At 38.1% G+C, this 23,266-nt stretch overlaps 1 protein-coding gene and 1 long non-coding RNA gene across 2 annotated transcripts in view; both read right to left on the bottom strand.

The window, feature by feature from the left end:
• Positions 1-19,901, bottom strand: part of LOC140163600 (uncharacterized) — a 39,507-nt gene extending 19,606 nt beyond the window's left edge. Inside the window, exons 1-6 of the mRNA XM_072186915.1 lie at positions 19,875-19,901; positions 19,524-19,718; positions 16,586-17,013; positions 12,396-12,533; positions 11,331-11,449; positions 8,435-8,567 (exon numbers count right to left, since the gene is read on the bottom strand). Of these exons, the coding sequence (XP_072043016.1) occupies positions 8,435-8,567; positions 11,331-11,449; positions 12,396-12,533; positions 16,586-17,013; positions 19,524-19,590 (885 nt within the window). The 5' untranslated portion in view covers positions 19,591-19,718; positions 19,875-19,901. The remainder of the gene's footprint in view (positions 1-8,434; positions 8,568-11,330; positions 11,450-12,395; positions 12,534-16,585; positions 17,014-19,523; positions 19,719-19,874) is intronic.
• A 15-nt stretch (positions 19,902-19,916) lies between these two features.
• Positions 19,917-23,266, bottom strand: part of LOC140163971 (uncharacterized) — a 76,023-nt gene continuing 72,673 nt past the window's right edge. The window contains exons 3-4 of the long non-coding RNA XR_011860448.1: positions 22,115-22,234; positions 19,917-19,976 (exon numbers count right to left, since the gene is read on the bottom strand). This is a non-coding gene — a long non-coding RNA (uncharacterized lncRNA). The remainder of the gene's footprint in view (positions 19,977-22,114; positions 22,235-23,266) is intronic.

The raw sequence follows: 23,266 nt of genomic DNA, 5'->3' as shown, positions 1-23,266 counted from the left end.
AACATAGCTGACGCCGAAATAGTGGACTAACCCTCTTACATACTTTTCCGACGTGATCGCAATCGCCATGGCGTAGGTGTCATGATTGGAGTAAAAGACTTTTAAACCCTATAAGAGTTCCGCAATTTGAAAATAATAATATTAGTATCATATGGGTTGAATTTTCTACGAAGAAAGGCAAAGTTTTGTATGGTAGCCTGTATTGCCCCAAGAAACCAGACAGTTCTTTCTTTGCTCACCTGAATGAATGTTTAGAACTCATCTTAACAAAAATAAATTCTTATGTTACTATAATTCTCGTTAAGACTTTAATGTAAATGCACCTCATTACCAACCGTCATCCAAAACTTTTTGTGATGGTGACACAAGACTGTATAATTCACTTATTGAAACACTTGACATTTTAAATATGTCACTTTTGTAACTCGCAGATATTCTGATGAGTCTTGATGGAACACTTATTGATCATTTGTATACAAACAACACAAGTTCCATGAATGAAGTTTACCCTCACCAAGGGATGGGTGGTAGTGACCACGCTGGTATTGCTTTTAAATTAAATTTGTGTGCGCCTAAGCAAACAATTCCTCCTGGCACTTTTCTTCTGTATTCAAGGGCAGATTTCACTGGTCTCTGTGGTGAGCTTGATTCTACCAACTGGCATGAGCTGCTCCACGATAAGAGTATCGATGATGCCTGGTGCATTTTTAAAGATAGATATCTTGAGTGCATTCATAAGTTTATCCCCAGCAAAAAATCTAGAAGACGAGTTAAGAAACCCTGGGTTACAGATGAAATTTTAAAACTTGCCAGAAGGAAACAGCGCCTATATAAGCCAGTAGGAAATCTCCTGACAACATTGAAAAATGGAACAAATATAAGAAGTGTAGAAAATCGTATGAAAACTCTCCTTAAAAAGAGTATAACTCCTATGTTGTTGATATAGCTTCTGATAATTCTGGTCATGGCAAAAAGTTTTGGTCTTTTGTTCGTGGATCAAAGGCCAATCCCAGTGCGACATCTTTTAAAGTAAATGATTCTTGTATTACTGATGCTACTGTCATTGCAAATGCGTTCAATGATTTTTTGCCTCAAATTTCACTACTTCAGATGACCCTGACCTTTTGGATACTTGGTGTGAGGGTCATCAAGGTTCTTTTTTTTTTACCAATGTTTCCACTAATTCACATGAGATTTTTAAACTTATCCGGTCTTTAAAAAATGGCAAAGCACCCGGGCCTTATGGTATAACATCCACCATGCTTAAGCATACTGCAGCCCAGGTTGCATTTCCTCTTTCATTGCTTTTTAATATTTCCCTCTGTGAGTGTAAAATCCTGATGACTGGAAAAGAGCAAATGTTGTCCCAATACACAGATCTGGTAACATTAGTAGCATTGAAAACTATAGACCGATATCTTTGTGCTCCGTGGTTGGCAAGCTGTTGGAAAGGGTTGTTACAAGGAATGTTGTTGAGTATATGTACACGAGCGGGCTCATCTCTCCTCAACAACACGGCTTTATATCCGGTCGCTCTTGTACCACTCTCCTGACTACGGTTTGCCATCACTGGTCACAAATTCTTGATAAGCGATCACCACCTGATGTTGACGTCATCTTTCTTGACTGGAGTAAGGCCTTTGACAAGGTCAGTCATTCTATTCTTTTAAGGAAGCTTCATCTGTATGGTATTTGTGGTCCGCTTTGGCACTGGATCGCCTCCTTTCTTTTAAATCGTTACCAGTGTGTTCAGTTCAGAGGGGCATCCTCTGAGTGGGTCCCTGTTAAATCAGGGGTCCCACAAGGGTCTGTGCTGGGTCCTCTTTTGTTTAATCTTTTTTGTTTTAGATCTTCCAAATTTTGTTCAGTCTCCTCTTCCACAATATGCAGATGACACGCTACTTTATAGGCCTCTATACTCGGAAGATGACGTCAATATCATTCAAAATGATTTAAATGAAATTGTTAGCTGGTGCAATATTAATAAGATGGCCTTAAACCCAGACAAATGTAATGTCATGAGGTTATCCATGAGAAATGTTGCTGGTCGACAGGTCCCATCGTATGTCATTCTTAATAAGCCTATTGATGTAGTCCAAAGTTATAAATACCTTGGTGTTTTAATTTCCTCTAATATGAAATGGGGTGATCATGTCAAGTATGTTACTTCAACTGTAACGATCCAGATATTCTCGTCAGATTATTTTCCACCTTATGTAGACCCATCTTGGAATACGGAATACCAGGGTGGCTCCCTTACCAAACTGGTTATTTAAAATTTTACCTTTTGGTACCTTTACTGGCTATTAATAGATGGGGAGTATTGGTTTCTTATAAGGAATATATATTTTGGTACAGTCCTGATTTAATACGAAGATGGGATTATTTACTATGATTAAAACGTGGGTCTAATTTTAAGATAATTATAAGTTCGTACCTTACTGGCTATCTACTAGTACTAATCAATTTCTAACAAATTCAATGGAAATTCAAGTGAACAAACAAAAGTGTAATTAAATTTTAAAACTTATTGATTAGATTTGATTATTAAGGTTACACTGCAAATATTGTGTCTTGCCAAGAGACATGTCTTTTAGCAATTATGTCTTAATTTAGCGTCTTCACGGGTATAACTGTCTTGAGGTTAGTCCAGACTTCATGTAGGCCTCGAATATAGGGTCCATGACCACAACTTATACGTTCCCCCGTAATACCTTTTAAACTAAGTCGACAAATATTTTACGAATTGTAAAAATGTAAAAAGCTATGTATAGCCCTATTTGTTTTACACATGTGGACCAATTTATAGCATCACACATCATTGCATTCAGTCACAAGGGTTAATTGTGTAAGAAAAGAGGCCGTTTTAAAAGTTGCACCTGAGTCCATAGCCGTCAGGTTTTCTTTAACAAACACATGGATAGGCCTGGCCTTCTGCGTTGTTTGTGAATTGACTCCAATTCAGGTGCAACTTTTAACACCGTTTAAAACAATCTTTTTACATGGTTAACCATTGTGACTTAACGCAATGACGCAATGACCAGGGGGGTGCGGGGGTGACGCCACCACCCCCCATTTGCAAAAGTTTATAAAAAGTCCACAAAATTAAGGATTTGCGAGCGTAGCGATCAAAAAAAATGAGTTTTAAAACTTTTTGGTCAAAAAAGGTTTGAATTTGGGGAAGAAAGTCCACTTTTCACAGAATTGCCCCCCCTTGAAAAAAATCCACTTTTTCAAAATCAGCACCCCACAAAAAAAAAAAATCCTGGCTACGTGCCTGCGTATGACGCTATAATTTGGACTATATCTGTAAAACAAATAGGGCTAATACATATACCTTTTTACATGTTCGATTTATTTTAAAAAGTATGTAGAGGGGAACTTATAAGTTGTGAACCAAATGAGTCGTGTCTAGTTTAAACAAAACCATTTAGGCATGGATACACTCATAGAAATTGTTCGTTGGCATTACTCAGTAAGTTGATGTAAGTCGTTGCGTCAACTTTCCGAGTAATGCCAACACGTACAATTTTGAGTAACGCTGACTCGATATCATATCTGCATATTCAAACAACATTTTTTCAATATTCTTTAATGCTCGCAGCATAGTAAGCAAACTGCAAGAGTTTCACGCTCTTTTGGATTTCGAAAATCCTCATGTTGTGGCCGTAAATGAAACTTTTTAGGCGAGAACATAGCTGACGCCGAAATAGTGGACCCCTCTTACATACTTTTCCGACGTGATCGCAATCGCCATGGCGGAGGTGTCATGATTGGAGTAAAAGACTTTTTAAACCCTATAAGAGTTCCGCAATTTGAAAATAATAATATTAGTATCATATGGGTTGAATTTTCTACGAAGAAAGGCAAAGTTTTGTATGGTAGCCTGTATTGCCCCAAGAAACCAGACAGTTCTTTCTTTGCTCACCTGAATGAATGTTTAGAACTCATCTTAACAAAAATAAATTCTTATGTTACTATAATTCTCGTTAAGACTTTAATGTAAATGCACCTCATTACCAACCGTCATCCAAAACTTTTTGTGATGGTGACACAAGACTGTATAATTCACTTATTGAAACACTTGACATTTTAAATATGTCACTTTTGTAACTCGCAGATATTCTGATGAGTCTTGATGGAACACTTATTGATCATTTGTATACAAACAACACAAGTTCCATGAATGAAGTTTACCCTCACCAAGGGATGGGTGGTAGTGACCACGCTGGTATTGCTTTTAAATTAAATTTGTGTGCGCCTAAGCAAACAATTCCTCCTGGCACTTTTCTTCTGTATTCAAGGGCAGATTTCACTGGTCTCTGTGGTGAGCTTGATTCTACCAACTGGCATGAGCTGCTCCACGATAAGAGTATTGATGATGCCTGGTGCATTTTTAAAGATAGATATCTTGAGTGCATTCATAAGTTTATCCCCAGCAAAAAATCTAGAAGACGAGTTAAGAAACCCTGGGTTACAGATGAAATTTTAAAACTTGCCAGAAGGAAACAGCGCCTATATAAGCCAGTAGGAAATCTCCTGACAACATTGAAAAATGGAACAAATATAAGAAGTGTAGAAAATCGTATGAAAACTCTCCTTAAAAAAGAGTATAACTCCTATGTTGTTGATATAGCTTCTGATAATTCTGGTCATGGCAAAAAGTTTTGGTCTTTTGTTCGTGCCTCAAAGGCTAAACCCAGTGCGACATCTTTTAAAGTAAATGATTCTTGTATTACTGATGCTACTGTCATTGCAAATGCGTTCAATGATTTTTTTGCCTCAAATTTCACTACTTCAGATGACCCTGACCTTTTGGATACTTGGTGTGAGGGTCATCAAGGTTCTTTTTTTTTTTTACCAATGTTTCCACTAATTCACATGAGATTTTTAAACTTATCCGGTCTTTAAAAAATGGCAAAGCACCCGGGCCTTATGGTATAACATCCACCATGCTTAAGCATACTGCAGCCCAGGTTGCATTTCCTCTTTCATTGCTTTTTAATATTTCCCTCTGTGAGTGTAAAATCCCTGATGACTGGAAAAGAGCAAATGTTGTCCCAATACACAAATCTGGTAACATTAGTAGCATTGAAAACTATAGACCGATATCTTTGTGCTCCGTGGTTGGCAAGCTGTTGGAAAGGGTTGTTACAAGGAATGTTGTTGAGTATATGTACACGAGCGGGCTCATCTCTCCTAAACAACACGGCTTTATATCCGGTCGCTCTTGTACCACTCTCCTGACTACGGTTTGCCATCACTGGTCACAAATTCTTGATAAGCGATCACCACCTGATGTTGACGTCATCTTTCTTGACTGGAGTAAGGCCTTTGACAAGGTCAGTCATTCTATTCTTTTAAGGAAGCTTCATCTGTATGGTATTTGTGGTCCGCTTTGGCACTGGATCGCCTCCTTTCTTTTAAATCGTTACCAGTGTGTTCAGTTCAGAGGGGCATCCTCTGAGTGGGTCCCTGTTAAATCAGGGGTCCCACAAGGGTCTGTGCTGGGTCCTCTTTTGTTTAATCTTTTTGTTTTAGATCTTCCAAATTTTGTTCAGTCTCCTCTTCCACAATATGCAGATGACACGCTACTTTATAGGCCTCTATACTCGGAAGATGACGTCAATATCATTCAAAATGATTTAAATGAAATTGTTAGCTGGTGCAATATTAATAAGATGGCCTTAAACCCAGACAAATGTAATGTCATGAGGTTATCCATGAGAAATGTTGCTGGTCGACAGGTCCCATCGTATGTCATTCTTAATAAGCCTATTGATGTAGTCCAAAGTTATAAATACCTTGGTGTTTTAATTTCCTCTAATATGAAATGGGGTGATCATGTCAAGTATGTTACTTCAACTGTAACGATCCAGATATTCTCGTCAGATTATTTTCCACCTTATGTAGACCCATCTTGGAATACGGAATACCAGGGTGGCTCCCTTACCAAACTGGTTATTTAAAATCACTTGAAAAAACTCAAAACTTCTGGCTCGTGTTTGTGTTCCTGCTCCCCGGGGGGAGCTTAGTTACAATTTCAGATTAGAAATGCTTGGTTTATCTTCTATGCGTAACAGATATATTTACCTTGCTTTGTCTTTTGTTTCAAAATGTTTGTATGGGAGGTATGATATCAATCCCTTTAAGTTTATCTCAGTGAATCCCCGCCACAACGAGAATTTAAAATTTAGTCACACCTATGCTCGCACAGATTGTTTTAAATTCACTGTTTTCAACAGATTTCCTGCTTTTTTTGATCAACTTCCCAAGATCTCCGTAATCAACTTCTTTTCAGTTTAAATGGGTTTTTAACAAATTCCAAAGAGCACTTCAAAAATCTCAGCTGGAATTGATTTTTATAGAGTGTTTCTTATGTAATATGTTTAGTTTATTTATTTACCCCACTCTTGTTCATGGGGAGAAATCCTGTCTCCTTCGGTGTGATCTCTGTTTTGCTGTGTTGTTTTTGCAGAGTTTTTAGGTTTAGCCACTTTGAAAGTGACTTTTGTTACTCTTGGCTATCCCTGCCAGAGGCTCTGTGTCTTGTTCTCCTGTTTTTGCACACCGAGGGAGTCATGGATTCCTCATCATGGACGGGAGTCTTGCCTTTTAATATCTCCTATATGAAAATAACTCATGTTAATTGCTGGTCAATTGAAAATGTTATATACTTTTAATATTGTGCAATCATTGTATGTGTTTTACTGTATGTTTAATGTTTTTTTATCTGGCAAATAAAATGAAATGAAATGACATTATGTTGGTCGCACTCATTTGCACTTACCTTATTGAGTTGTTACAACTCAGAAAATGAAACTAGGTTAGCATAATTTTCTAGAGGTGTGCTATAGTATACAAAATTTTGCACTGATTACAAAAATAAATATTTGAATACTGCTAATTGTGCAGAAAATGATCCAATTACGTGAATTAAGTAACAAAGTACCAAATTGGAATAACTCAAAACAATAAGTACCAGTAACTTAATATGAACGAGTTACATCAACTTACAACTTACTAATTGGTTCTTTGAACCTTGTTTATTTTTCTAAGTTCCCTGAACTTGAATTCAGAAGTTGGCATTACTTAAAAAGTTGACGCAACGACTTACATCAACTTTTAAGTAATGGCAACAAAGTTGATTAGTTGACGGAACTTTTTGAGCTTTTTTCAGTATTTTTTAAGTTCGGATAACTAAAATGAATTTTGTTTTGGCAACTTTTACACTATTTTTGAGTTGTCCAAACTTTTGAATTGCGCCAACAAGGCGAACAAGTCATTTCTATGAGTGTACATGTCTTTTAGTAGACATTTCCTAATTTGGTCTTAGCGTCTTATGCCGTTGTATGTGTCTTGTGGTTAGTCATGACGTTGACGCCATAGCCTAGAATTTATATTTTTCCATTGAATGGCTGTCTGCTATACACACCTTTTATTTTCGTCGTTTCTCAACCTTGTGGTAAGATTATCTAAAGATCGTGTCTTTCATAAAGCCATGGCCTTAATAATGTCCAGAGCTAACGTTAAATAGGGCTCCTCCTAATACATGACCATGGCATCTCAAGACATGAGTCACGTCTATGGCAAGCTACGCCTTACATGAAGGTATGACTTCATGAAAATCGTATCTTGTCATAGACATGACTCAAATCCGGCCTTAATTTCATAAAGACATGGCTGGCATAAGCCATGACCTGGCATCAAGGGACACGACTCTTATGAAGTCGTACCTTTGGATTTGTTCCCCAAAACAAAACAAACTATGTGTGTCAAAAATGTCAATTGATCGTCGGCTTTTCATCCCAGCTGCATACACTTTAAGGGGCTGTGCAATAATTATGAGCCCTGGGGGAAGGGTAAAATTGGGGGGGATTTTTGGCAAACATTTGTGGGGCGCCTTTTAAATAAAACGCTCTAAAAAGGCTTAGGAAAACCGTACGGAAACGATTTAATATGCAAATTTTCCTGCTCGCTGCGCTCGCAACATGTATATAAACCATTTTAGGTTTGTAAATTGAGATCCCAAAAATTTGGCATGTACAAGGGGGTGGAAGATTTTTGGCAGGCCGAGAGGGGGCAAGCGATTTTGGCGGGCCGAGAAGGGGGGCAATCGATTTTTGGCGAGCCGTTTGGAAATTTTACCCCCCCCCCCGGGGCCTCATAAATATTGCACAGCCCCTGACTACATATCATTAGTACTTCGAGGACTTTCAAATATCAAAATTAAAAAAATATCAAATTTTACTAATTTGTCATACAATTTGTATTATATCGCGAATTTAAAAAAAAATCAATTATTTGATATCAGAAGGACATTATTCGTATTCAGAATTCAATTCGATATGTCTGATGTGCTCTCATGTCTCCAAAATACTGTCAAAACGTTCATACCAGAGCCCTTAATACAACAGCAAAAAAGTAATCTTACCTCCCTGTATATCTCAGCACCGAGGTAGTACAGGTTTGCCAAAGTCTCAGGCTCTATACGACCCTTTTCTTTCTCACCCTTGAGTATCTTCTGAACTAAATTTAGAGCTCTGCTGTACTGGCCTGCTTGCTTGCTGCAAACAAATGTAGACGTGCGTTATATGACTATTAGACACAAGCGAATATTATTAATTCAGTCGTGTGTGATTTTTGATCATATAAAATATATAAATATTCATTTACAGAGCAACTTTGTGGAATTGACACTCATGATAGCGGAGAAAGCATTTTTCCACCCAGTAAGTTGCAAACACATACCATGCATTCGCAAATCCACCAAAAGGTATAGCCTACATCACATCGCTGAACGCCATCGAGAAATCGAGTTTCTAATGCTATGTGCCCCAAAATATTACATAATTTATATTAAAAGTTATGTATTTTGTCATCAGACACTAGTAAAGTGAAAAAGTTATTCATATTTAGTTATAGAAGTTTCTGGAAAATTAAGTGGTGGCGCTATTACAGTAACCATCTCGGGTGTATCAAAATTAAGTATACAGTTTCAAAAATTCCGCTAGATTAAAAAGTGTGAGGTCTGTGGTCAAAATTCTCTAGTTGATAACTTAATCAACATCTTGTCCTCCTATAGCTGAAAACTCACTGGCGTGTGACCGATAATAAGGATTTGGTGGCTACTTTTCGTACATAAAAGTATATATATTTAGAATGGCAAAGACTTTGTGAATTCATCTGCGAGGTCAAAAATGCTTTTTTGGAGAAATTCCCAAAAAAAACGGGGTTTTTTTAGCCCAAATTGGGTTTTTTTAATTAATTTTTAAAATATTTTTTCATCTTTTCAATTATGAACAACTTCACCAAAAATATTTCAAATTTGGGCGAAAATCAGGCTTTTTATGATTTTTTTGATAATTTTTTGACCATTTTTGATGCAATGTCCGTCAAAATATCAAAAAAAAATGTCAAAAAAATAAAAAACGGGTCCTAGATATTTTGATCTAGTTTTTAAAAATTAGCAAACAATACAGGTTTTTTGGAGGGGTCTCCAAAAATGAGCATTTTTGGCCCAAATTTGACCTCACAGGTCTTTGCCATTCTAAGAACGTAAACTTTTATATTCTTTATATTATGAAGTTTTCATAATTCCAGTGTTAAGACCACCCTTAGTGACCACAGCATTACCTGTGTAGTAATTTTAAGTTTAATTCTTGTATGATCTTATATTGTTATTGACAGGCATACTGTAAATAATCATGAGTTGTTTGATATCATAAACAGTACGTTTGGTGTTGAGTGAACTCGGTAGCAGGTGATTTGGGCCTGTAAGGAGGTAATTTGAAACCATTTTGATCAAAATCGGAGCAATTTTTCCAATTTGACACCTGTAGAGGTCAAAACGTGACCTTTGACAATTTTGCTTATAACTTGAAAATGGTACATAGGTGTAGTTTGTGACACAGTCTGAGCACTTTTGTAATTTTACCTCGTATAAAAGGCGTGACATTTTGCCGCAGAACGACTGGTCAGATTATTTGTTTCCGTAGGTTTTGTAATCAGCATAGTATCCAATGTACAAATCTTTGTGATTTCTCGCCAGTAGGGAGGCTTTGTGATTTCTCGCCAGTAGGGAACATTTCACTTGATCTGTGTTACATTATCTGCCTAACTATATATTACAAATTGAAATTGAAACAAATTGTAAAGGTTTTGTTCTCTTTTGCTCATATATGACCAGCTGGTTATTAGCCCTATGTAATAAGAAGATTAGTTGATTTAGTTTCTGAGATATTGTCCTTTAAAAGGGTTACTTTGAAATGTGGCCTGTTATTGACCAAATCAGTGGCGTACCGTGCCCGCCCCAACCCCGGGGGCTGAAGAAGAAACAATTTTGCCGCCCCTTCTTTAACAGCCCGAAAAGGTTGACCCAATTTTTTTTCACGGTCGTTTGAAAAAGTGAAGAGCAAAAAAAAAAAAAAAAAAAAAAAAGGATTTTAGGCGCTAGGACCTAAAAGCAACCTTTTTCCAAATTTGTTTATGCTTTTTAATTTTTGCGCCCTTTTGATTTGCTAATTCGTTTTGCCGCCCCCTTTGTTTTTGCCGCCCCTGTTTTTGCGGCCACTTCTTCTTCCGCCGCCCCTTCGTTTTTGCCGCCCCTACTATGACCCCGGGGGCTGGCGCCCCAAAGCCCCTCCCCCAAAAAAAAATACGCGCATGCAAATTGAGCTCAATATAAGGGCACGATATATTTGACAAAAATGGAAATTTGATTTTTTCTTATGACCTCACCTGGGGGACACAAAAGGTACCTATGTCCAATGGTAGAACAACATTGGGTGTACTCTCAGTCTGTTTTAAATTAACATAGAATGACCCGATTGCGAATTTGGTCGCCATCTGGGACTAAAGTACTCTTTTGTTGCGGCCTCTTGAATTATTTTGATCATATTGGTCATGAACATACAAGCACCCTTTAGTTTTAGTAGTTGATATACTATAACCATAACGACACATGCACTCATTATGTCATTTCATCATATTTGTCAAAGGTAGTCATATTGAGTTGGGTCATGTTGGGTCAACAGTCAATGAGTCCATTTAGTGAATTACCTATTTTTTGTTGTTTGAATATGTTATATAGTTACATAACATTCTAAGATGTAAACAATAAACATGAGTTTTTACGGATTTTAATGAAAGTTTGGGATTTGCCGCCATCTTGGATTTAAGGAAAAACTTGAGGTGGCCCCTGGGCTTATTTTACTTGCTTCATCCAAAGTAACATACATGCCAAGTATGGTCTATGGGATAGACCTGCCTTATAGCCATAGTATTTAATTCGTGTATATAAACACGAAATCCGAATACGTAATACTCACAAGACATGCGCCACTTTGATGTATCTTGGAACAACTTCATCTTCACTTAGCGCACCTTCTTGAAGGCAGGTCAAGTAATGGCTGGCCATTGATTCACGCCAAGTACTCTCTCCTTTCAGCTTTTAGGTGAAAAGAATAAAAACGTTCTTTAGAAATCGTGTTTGTTTGAACTTTATATTTGATCAACACGATTCATGACCGTTAACAAATATGATATTCCGATTGCAGTTTTACATGTGTATGAAGGATATTGGATAATCTTCTCCTGATTTGTAACATTTTAAAACTTTTTTATCTTTTTTTTATCTTCTGAATTGGAATGTATAATTTGTGACCGCGTATTAAGCAAAATGAGGATGATGTCGTAAAAATCAATAGAGAGAATAAAATTATATAGGATATTTTATAGAGGATTTTTTTTATTCCTTCAAAAATGGGTATTTGCCATAAAACAGTACCGAAAACGACTATGAAAGTATATAATAAAAATATATCTGTGATAAAAACGAAAATCTCGGAAAAAACTGCAATATTGATGGCAGCTTAGTCGGCAGCAATTTCCGAGGCAATTGCTTCAACTGAGGCACAGCAGTAAACGGAACAGCCACTAAACAGCCAATTTTCAGTGAAAGGACTGGTTCTTCTGATAATAGGATAATTATCTTCATGCATCGACAGATGCAATGTTGTTTAATACAATGATGTTTAATGGCTGCACTCCCTCTGCAAGATTTTTTAATAGATAATAACACTTGAATATGTACACATTAGAATGACGGCACAAGCTTTGTTACGGAACATACAGGAAGCTTCTTTCACACAATTTAAAAAGTGCTGAAAACTCACTTGTACAATTCTTAGTATTTTCATTTTGTATTTGCATTGACTTTTCTAATTTTCCACTGGCTGGTTATTGTTTGTTGTTGGTATTGTAGTTGTGCGCGTTTAGATCAATTTTTTTGCATAAGCGTGGGGGTGGGGGTGTGTATGTGGGGGTGGGGGTATGTATGTACGGTCTACACATTTCGTCATTGTATGAATATTATCATGATTATTGGTACTTACCCCCATCCAGTATCCAAAAAGATTTGTACTGTGCTCCTCGTCGTAGAGTGCGTCAAATATTGCCCAAACGGAAGTCTTTAGTTCCAGTTGTGGCTTGCCTGTGGGCATGGCCTTGGTAACTGACCTTGGTTCAATGTCCTAAATCAAACGGATGCACGACGAGTTGTTAGCTATCGACATGAAGAGATATTTCCTAATTGTATTGTTTGAAGCATGAGATTTAAAGTACTCAATTCCTTCCACATTCTTTTAATTTGGAGTAACTGTAATAAGACAATACGACTACAGCAGCAGAATATTCATGAACATATGGTTGACATAGCACAGATTGAACTCCATTGTTCGTTCCTGTTTAGTACTTCGGCTTCTGGAGCTAGTTCTAGTCATTCTCTGTTGGCTGGCCATGTAGTCTGTTTGTACGTAATACAATGATGTTCAGCAGCATGCATCATTGTAGCATAATGTAAATTTTCTCAAAAGTCTAGCCCTGTATTTTTGTACCTCTATTGTGCATCATAATAAACATTATAATTTGATAATTCACAGATTTTAGAAAATGACCATGAAAGTGCATGACAATTTTGAATTGGAATCAGTATAAAACGAAACGGGAAAAGCGAAAACACCCCTAACGTCTTCAAATACCCTTCCAATTTTACCTGTCCAGTTATATACTTCTTAATCATAGACAAAGAAAAACCAAAATGAGAAGAACATGAATTCGTGATGTCCTTCATATTAAATATCATCGTCATATTATAAAGAGCGAGTTTATTTGAGCAGGTATTTGACAATCGCGGTTTTGATTCGGTATATTTGGAGATTTATTTTGTTTCAAAACGTTTAGCCAAAATTGCATGTGTATGTTAAGAAATAATAATAGTAATAATAAATAACAAAGGAGGGATTTATAATATTTTCCCGACTATTATTAGCGCCCATCGCAAGCAAGCCACTGAGGGCTGTACAGGCAAGATGATAAATGCAAAATAAACAAATAACATACATTACAGAGATCACATAATTCCAGGAATTACTAAAGACAAAACAGATATAATATGAATACAAGAACAACAAAAAGCAATATCATAATCAACAATATGGTAAAAACATATCATTAAGTCATGACAATGCACTAGCATGAGAACAAAGTCAGTATGGTTCAACCAACCATAGTAATCACTGAAAAGGAATGATTTCAGACGGCATTTGAACTGATCAGTTGTAGCAGCATTCCTGATCTCTACAAATGGCAAGCGTTCCAGAGTGCTGGAGAACCTTGTATTTGATTCGGTAATACACTGGTAGCCAATGGAGGCGCTCAAGGATGGGAGTGATATGTGTTTTGGAGTTTCTGCAGATCAATGTCGGGCAAGCTTGTAATGAGCGAGTTGCAGCAGTCTACGCGGGAGGTGATGGCAGCATGGACTAAATGCTCAGTGGAATTATTTTCGAGGTATTTCCTGATTTTACCAAGCATATGAATAAATGCCCAGCCACTGCGACAGATGTTGCTTACATGAGTCTTAAGTCTCAGATGGCTATCAAAGGTGACTCCTAGATTGCGAGCCTCCGGTCTAGAACGGATGTACGAATTACAAATCTTATCCGGTGGAAGTGGTTCGGAGTCAACAAAACGCGAACTAAATAAGGCAAATGGTCATTGTGCTGGAGTCTGTTTTCACTGCCCATGCTTTGATGTCACTAATGCAGGCTTCCAGACGATGGATAACAGAGTCTCTCTCATGCCGTTCAAAACATGCATAAAGTTGAGTGTCGTCCGCGTACTCGATATGCTGATCGGCGCAGTATAGAGAGTAAATAGCAGAGTACCGCACACCGATCCCTGGTGTACACCACATATATACAATCCCAGGGGCATAGCAAGAGCATCAGGGGTCATGGATAAGGAGCAGTACGGGCCTTTTTAACCAGGGGTTTACGTTTTACCTTATGGGGCCCTGGGCCAGGCCAAAATTTGGATCTGAACCTGAGGTTTGGAGAAGGCCAGTGACTCTAAGATCAGACGGAATATGGGGAATCTCGTTATAGTGGCGAGTGATGGGAGTGTCAGGGTTGTTTTTAGAAGCATACCGCTGGTGCTCTACAAATCTATCCCCAAGTCGACGTTTGGTTTCTCCATTGTATACTTTGTTGCACTTGGAACACATGACTGTATATATTATATTCTTAGAAGTGCAGTTGAAGGAATCATTGATGTTAAAGGTCCCAGTGGTTCCATTGATGCGTAGTTAATGTGAGAACATGTCTTGCAAACACGTCTGTCGCATATTGTAGTGCCTGGTTGGTAAGTAGGTTTAGGGTCTGCCGAGTGAACCAACATATCTGACAGGTTTTTGTCCCGAAGGTAGGCCACTAGAGGAAGGTCTTTGAAGATGTCCTTGGTGTCTCAAAATTTTGAGGCCCCGAACTCACCTGCCAAGGAAGGCATGTGCAAGCAAGTCAGTGGCTAAGTTTTGGTTTACGTATAAAATAGGCCTATAGGGGGGACTAACATATTTTGTTCCGATGTTACTAGGGCATTTGCGCGCAAAGCACGCGAAAAATATTTCAGACTATTTTAGCCCCAGATCAACATGAATTTTGTTATTTGAAAGCGCGCGAAAAAACATGCTGTTATTTGGGGTAAAATAAAGATGCATTGCATAGCGCAATGTTGGGGGCCCTGGAACCGGGCCCATCTGGCCCAATGGTAAATCCGGCCCTGCTCTCCATTATCAGCCCTTATTTAATTTTCGCTTTTGTGCTCGGGCCCCCTGAACCCTTGGGGCCCATGGACTTCGTCCACCCTGTCCCCGCTTGCTATGCCCCTGACCTTCAAAAGCTAGGACGATTAGCAGATTGTGTGCGTGCGTACAATTTGTGGGTGGTCAAATAATCCTGTAACTGAGCCATGACACATCTTTCCAATGGTTTGGAAAGAAAGCAGCGAGACTGGCCTGTAGTTCTTGTAGGTGTCTTTATCCAGCGAGTGTTTCTTGATTAGAGGTGTCACTTTAGCAACTTTGAAACCCTGTGGTAAGTCTCCAGAGGTGAGGGACAGATTTATAATCCTCGTAGTGGCAGGGACAAGAGAGTTCACACATTTCTTCCGGAGAGGGGTAGATATAGGGTCCAATTAACAACTTTTCACTGGATCAGCTCACAAACTTTATTCTCCGTCATTTTTATACTCGTCAAAACGACCGGAACAAAATTAATCCACGACAAGAGAGTAACAGAAAGCTCGGTGTGGCATTTCGAGTTCAGGTTTTTACGGATTTTTGGAATTTTACTGTCAAAGTAGTCAGTGAACTCATTTGCGAGGTAAGCAGGATATTTGGACGTTGGAAGAACGCGGTCGTTGTTCGGGTTGGTGAGCGAGTCGACAATTCTAAAGATCTGTTTGCATTTGCTTCCAGTATTTTGTACTTATGGTAAGTACGTTTTGCTTCGTTCAACGCATATCTATAAGACCTGCAGGCGTCGATGTAGATTTGCCTGTCTACGTCAAGTTTTGATTTCCGAAACTTTCTCTCTAGACGGCCTTTGTGCCTCTTTGCACTACGAAGACTGTCAGAGTACCAAGGGCACATTGGTCTAACATGGACAGATCTTTCAGTGACTGGAGCATGAGCTCACGAAGGTTAGAGTTGTATTGGTTTGTAAGTTCGTTAACATTGGTTCCAGGATGAGTGTACATATCAGATGATTCAATGTCGTTCCTAACTTCATCAATGTCGATTTCGCATATTTGTCATTGTTTAGTACGAAAGGTTCTTTCTCAGATCGAACAAAACTAGTACTCGTTGTTTATAGAGACGGCAACACTGACTGGTCTTGATAACGTCACCACACTTCCTGTTGCCGTCTCTGCAAACATCTAGAAACACAAGAGTGATCAAAATTCCTGACAGCAATTGAAATATTTCTGAGTGAATATTAGTTTTCTTGGATCTGGAAAAGAACCTACTTATATGAACTATGAACGACCCGAATCACCAAGCTGGATGAGTCCTAACATGGTTTTCCTTACAAAGCACCGAGCTATACAGACTTATGTTGCATTATTTCTACCAATATTAGTTTTGGCTTTGTTTTGTTTTTATTTATATTAGTAATATTTATTCACGATGCATTGGGTATATCTTAGATTTCAGAAGAACGTTTTTAAAAATTAATACACTTACCTCTGTGTCAAACACGAGTACTTTGTGATCACGTAAGATGGATAAGCGTTTGTGTGCATACACCCCATCCGCACACAGATATTGGTTACAGTTGTCACATTTCCCTTGCACTGCTGATTTGTTGTCACAACAGGTGCAGGTAAATCCACTGTCTTTCTGAAGTAGTTGTTCTCTCTTTGACTCTTCTTCAATTAACTCCCGCAGAAGAAAGTTAGTTGGAAACTTAGTGGCATCTTGATCGGGAACAACAGCTTGTTGGCGGCATAAGGGGCAGGCAATGGATCGTGTTCCTCTTGGTGCGACACCAGTAAGACACGCTGAACAGAAGGTGTGTAGGCAGGGCAATGACTTTGGTGTTTTGAATCTGTCTAAACAGATAGAACACTGGAGGGCTTTAAGCCTGCCAAAGGGCACCGTGGATTTTGCTTCTGCAAAAATATCAAAAAGAAAACGTTTGCCGTTTTATACACGCTTTCATTAAGGGGCGGGATATGAACGTTTGGATAATATTTTGGAGCGATTACCGAATAGGGTGCAACTGGTCTTATTACAAGACTGCCCTACCCCAACCGTACACCCTATCCCTAAACTCCGTAAACGAGGACTGGACTCAAGTCTAGCAAGTTGCACCCTATTCGGTAATTGTACCTTAAATATTTTAGATTTTTTGAAACTCGAGAAATAAAACACCAAAAAAAGTAGGTCTTTGGGGGAAAAAGTATATCTTCAATATGAAAGGTCAAAATTTACAATTGGTCGTCGGCTTTTAATCCCAGCTACATACACTTTAAGTACATATCATTAAAAATAGAAAGGTTACTTCGAGGACTGTTAAATATCAATAATTAAAAAAAATATCAGATTTTAATAATTTGTCATCAAATTTGTATTATATCGCGAATTGAAAAACAAAATCAAAATTATTTGATATCAGAAGGAAATTCCTCGTATTCCGAATTCAATTCGATATGTCTGATGTGCTCTCACGTCCCACAAAAAATACTGTCGAAACGTTGAACTTCATACCAGAGCCTTTAAGTCGACTCTCGTCTAATGAATCCTTTGACGGGAACGGTAAATCGGAGAGGTCCAGCCATTGTAATAAGGTAAAATGAACCAAGTTCCTTTAGTGTTTAAGCTTCGCGTTATGAAACCATTAATATCTAAGGATGTTTGAACATTTCCGCACTGTTTTTCTACGCCTTTTTAGAAGCATAAAATTGACAAGATGCCCCATAAAGGTATCAATTACTTGCCCTTCAACTTCGATTGCATGGGCGTCAATCCCGTGCCCCCCTCCAACTTTCATCAAAATGACCAACTTTTTGTTCTTTTCAGCCACTTTTGAACAATTTTGGCCGGTTGCCCCCCCCCCCCCACCCATTTCAAGCCGGATTGAACATCGAAAATGTGTTGCTTCCCCGTAATGCCACTCTCAGACTGCTATGCCGTATCAGTCAATGACAAGCCGTGTTTATGTCCGTTTGTCTACAATGCGCGTGCAAGAAAAACGCTCAGCGGCAGCGGCATACTAGTATTTAACGTATATGATTTTACTCTCCTCTGGGCTTATATTTGTTGCAAATCAATATTACACAAATGATTATCGTGGCACAGACATACAGCCTTTTAATTTAAGGGCTCAGGTAACAACGCTTGCACAGTATTTTGTGGGACATGAGAGCACATTAGACATATCGAATTACATTCTGGTTACGAAGAATGTCCTTCTAATATCAAATAATTTGGATTTTTTGAAATTCGCGATATAATACAAATTTTATGTCAAAATTTTCAAATGATGATCGGCTTTTCCTCCCAGCTACATACACTGTAAGTACATATCATTAGATTTATTTTACTTCGAGTACTGTTAAATATAAAAAATAAAAACAAATATAACTTTTTAATAATTTGCCATAAAATTTGTATTGTATCACTAATTTCAGAAATTCTAAATTATTTGATATCAGAATGACATTCCTCGTATTCAGAATACAATTCGACATGTCTGATGTGCTCTCATGTCCTACAAAAAATACTGTGCAAACCTTGGGGTTAAAAGCCCTTAAAATAATTATTAAAAGAAGAATAAACGCTATACCATCATGGCTATGACGTGGAAGTGTGAATGAACTAATTCAATGTCCTAATACATATAATACATCATGCAGTTGTTGTTAACTACATGTATGCACACAACACAGGGGCACTCACAATAGGCAATTGAACCCTACTGGCAGCGCTGTGTTGTAGCTATTGGGGACGAACTAGTTAGTATCATAATTATATCAAAAAGTATAAAAGCTATGATTTTAGTACTTTCTCTATGTTTCACTTACTTATTCTTTTGCAAATATCTGAATCTTCAACCCGGTACAAGTCTTAATAACGGGGAACATACATTTTTATTAAAAAGAAATCCTATCATCTATCCAAACTCGCCGTGTTATTCCAATGCACATTTTACTTCACCGGGCAGCCATTTTTGGATCGTATTTTGAAGATTGGTGTCATGAAACCGTCATAGGTACAAATTTAGTACTTTCTGTCAATCAATTATGGCTTATTCTCTACATGTCAATCTTTAAATAATTGGCATAGTCCTTATAATAACGGTGGTCTGCCTTGATGAGTAAATGGCAGCAAACAGCTGCAAACCAGTGTAAAATATCTCAAAACTTGGTCAGTGGAGCTCCGCTGGTACATGTCAATAGAGTCATTATCGATTGGATTAGTCGTCCGTAGCGGACAATTCGGTCGCTCATTGGATCAATATTATCAGGTGGTAATAAATTTGCATTGGACAATAGATTACTATATAATGGTTTAGTACTGCATATATCGGTTTAATCTTCAATAAGCGGGTTTATGGCTGGAAAGGTCACTATGAATTCGCCGTGGACGTAAGTGCACTATGAATAAGTAAAGGACATACTTGCGCTAGTAGCTCGTCCAGAGTCACCAAGAGCTCTGAGCAGATCTGGAAAGTTTTCTTCCAACATTTCATCGGTGTCAAATCGGAAATAGAGCCGTGGCCTTACTAGTAGGCCTAGCCACCCTGTGGCTTTAAAGTCGTTTTCAAAAATTAACACAATTATCCGCTTCTCTAAATGGTATGCATTCTCGGCTTCTGTTATTATGTAAAAAAACAGGAAATTATTATTAATGACTCATTATTAACTCTTTTACACTCCGTCATTGTATATTGCTTGACAAGTTTCTATAAATTAGAGCCTGAGTTGTTATTTAACGCACATTTTTTGATAAAGATATGAAATAAACCTACCCAATTTACAGTTCTTGCTTTCCTGGTATTTTTAGACGCATAAAAAAAGCACGGTAGCAGCATCCTCAACAGCACTCGCCATTGAGTCCAACAAGCCACCTTCTGTAAGAATAAATCCATATTATAATGTAAAATATAAAACCTTTTCAGATCAAACACAAATATAAGTTAAAAAATTTAAGTCAGTTTCAGAAAATATTTCAATCTGAATTTGCTCTCGATCTATGCGAGCGCATTCATTTGATATTTTTTTTAATGGTAGACAAGGTACTGTTGGTCGAAGCAGCCAAAAAATATCGATTTTCATTATGTAACTCAATATATTTTTGAAAAATAACACTTTAATGTTTTGCAAAAGTTCATTCTACAAACCAAATACTTTCAAACCTTGCTTGATTTATCGTTGTTAATGAGTTATTTACGTTTATGTAAGTGTTGCAGGTGTTTCAGCCCTCCTACAACATAACTCAAGAACCACAGGACCTACAAAAGTATATATGTGACCCCTCGGCACAACTGAGCCCGGATGTCGCCAGTGCCACTATTGAGATATGCTCCATCGAACTTAACAATAAACAATTTCACTACTTAAATGTCAAGTACTATAGACATGATATACATCATTTTAAAGCTAATTTCAAGCAGAATATTTTGGTTGAATATCTCAAAAATGATGATTGGCGACTTCAGGGCTCAGTTGTGCCGAGGGGTCACATATGTGATATTTGAATTCTTCTACACACTTGCTATGAAATGAGCAATGCGATTTTTGCCAAAGCTGACTACCATTCGCAAGATGCTGTCACTGTCGATGTTTCTAGATGTCAATCAGGCGGCGGATGACATGATCGCGCCGGCAACTCGTGAAACCGCCCGGCCGTATGGCATTTTCCATATACTCGGTTAGTTTTGTGGGGTTCATTATCGAACCCCAACGGTTTTAACTTGTATTTATATTATTTATCAACATAGGCCTATTTGTTTGTGATATTTCAAGCGATTTAAAATTTCAAAATAATCCCATTCAATTACACGGTTGACGATGAAAATTTACTGAATTTAGGGACTGAATGTCATACACCACCTGATGTCAATAATATTTTTTCCCACATCATAGCACATCATAGCACAGTGACGCCAGTTACAAACATGCATAAACATTATAGTGACTCGTCACGAGTTGAGAGTAACGCCATGTTCAATTTTGCAGTGACAGACTCGAAACACGCGCACTAACCGAATCCCGCGTGACAACATGACATTACTCTCAACTGGAGACTAGACATACGAGCCACTGTAATTGTCCATAATACTTGCTCACAACAATGACTAACCATGAACACATATGTCACATAACCCTCGTTGGGTCAAAGGTTACACAGGGGTCAAAACATAATTTTCAGCTCAAAATGCCTCTTCTGCCAAACCAAAAATACCATGTCTATTCCCTGAGGCTGATCCGGTGTGTTTAAAATGTCGCATATGTTACTCTTGAGTAGACCATGAGACCTTACAAAGAGTGATGTTAGATTTTGCGTAACCCGGCAATTACTCTGCTAGAGGTCAACTAACTTTGTACAGGGGTCAAACTGCAAACTTGCCTTAATCATGAACGTATTCAGAAAGATTTCAGAAAATATATAGTTTGACCTATCTAGCACGCACCGTTCTCGAGTTATTACCAAAAAGGTCAAAGGTCAAATTTTGACCACAACAGGGGTCAACAACGTAAAAATACCCCGACTTTGTCGAAACAGGTGTCAAAATGTTCGTTTTGAGAAATTATAACTGAAAAAGTCTGGCTTCACAAGTTTTTTAAAAGGACCTGTCGACGATAATGATATGTTCGTTACCTAAGTAAGACAGCGAAATGAATCAATGTCCATCCAGTCCTATTGATTGTGACCTATTTATAGGTCCTGGGCTAGGAACCGAAACCCTCCCCCTCTGGGGATTTTCGGAGACAACTTTTTTGGAAACCTTACCCATATGGGAATTGAAATCAGGTTCTGTGCAAAAATGTCGACCCTGGGTTAAGCGGCGAGGGCGCTTTTTTTCCAAAATGGCCGCCAGAATCCCACATGACGGCATTTTAATAGCAATATCACAATTACTTCAAATTGCAATTAAAAACGCCGCTAATCAGGGGTAATTTAGCTACAGTTTTGTAAAAATCTCTCCATCAAATGTTGCAAACTATTCCTTATTGAAATTGTTATTGTAAAATGGTTAATACTTACCCATTTTTTCGTAGTCAACCCATATTTTATAGCCTGCCGATTGAAGTTTATGGTGAAGTTTCCTTACTCTCTGTTGCGAGCCCCACTGGTAGCTTACCATGAGGTATGGTGATGCTGTGTCTGAAAGTATTTTAATCAAATCCAGTCAGGGATGGTGACACAAATATGTGAGTAAATTGCTTATTCCTTTATTATACATTGTACACTTTAACTTGCCTTTTAAATGATTCAAATCCAATTTTATTTTGATTTTGATGCAAAGGCTTCAAGCAATCAAAGTATATTGGATGACGCCATTGTCCCTATTTACAAATGAACGGATTTCATCGGTTTATTGAGGTTCATTTTTTTATTAATAAAAATCAATAAAACATAATTCATAATCGGGTTTTTTAATTTGCTGGTGCTTTTGTCTAGAATAATATTTTTTTATTAAAATTTTGATTCGATGATCCGCTAGTTGTATAATTATGACTACAATTATCATCAGTCGGTTGTGGAGCAGGTAACTACACGCTTTCTCAAACTGTTGCGAGATTTTATTTGGCTACAGCATCCCTTCAGTATCTCACAGGAGGTGCTGGACATACTGCAGGTAGGCCTACAGCGTGCGTGGCCGTCCCGGTTTCCTCTTCCCATGTGGCGGAAAATAAAGGCCATTTTATTCCTTCACAGGCTCGACGTCTGTAAGACGCAGTATATGGCCAAGAAATTCGAGTTGATGCGTCTTAACTCTGGCAACCAGTGGGGTGGTGTTGGTCAGATTGTATATTGTTTCATTTGGAATCCGATCTTCTACGAATCAGTAGCACGATGTTGTAAAGGCATTGGTCTTGTTTTCCATGTCCTTAGTGATTACCATGACTCGCACCCGTACAGAAAGACAGAAACACAGGTTGTCTCAATCCGCTTGAATTTTGTTTGGTTTGGTAAAGATGGGCTTCTCTAAAGGCGTTCATGTTTCCAGAATGCTGTCCAGGGCAATGTTTTTACTCTTTTTAGGTCTCCAGTGTCTACAGGGTGTTGATAGATTTTGGCCTAAAGGTCATTAATGGGCCATTTATGGTCTGAGAAAAATACCTTTAAAATGCCTCTTCTGCAACAAATTACATACGCACTTGCACCATGAATAGTCAGTGCCTAGCTCGAGGG

Source organism: Amphiura filiformis, chromosome 11 (genome assembly GCF_039555335.1).
Source record: "Amphiura filiformis chromosome 11, Afil_fr2py, whole genome shotgun sequence".
Classification (NCBI taxonomy): Eukaryota; Metazoa; Echinodermata; class Ophiuroidea; order Amphilepidida; family Amphiuridae; genus Amphiura; species Amphiura filiformis.
Note: the sequence above shows the minus strand (reverse complement) of the source record. Positions and strands in the feature narration are given on the sequence as shown.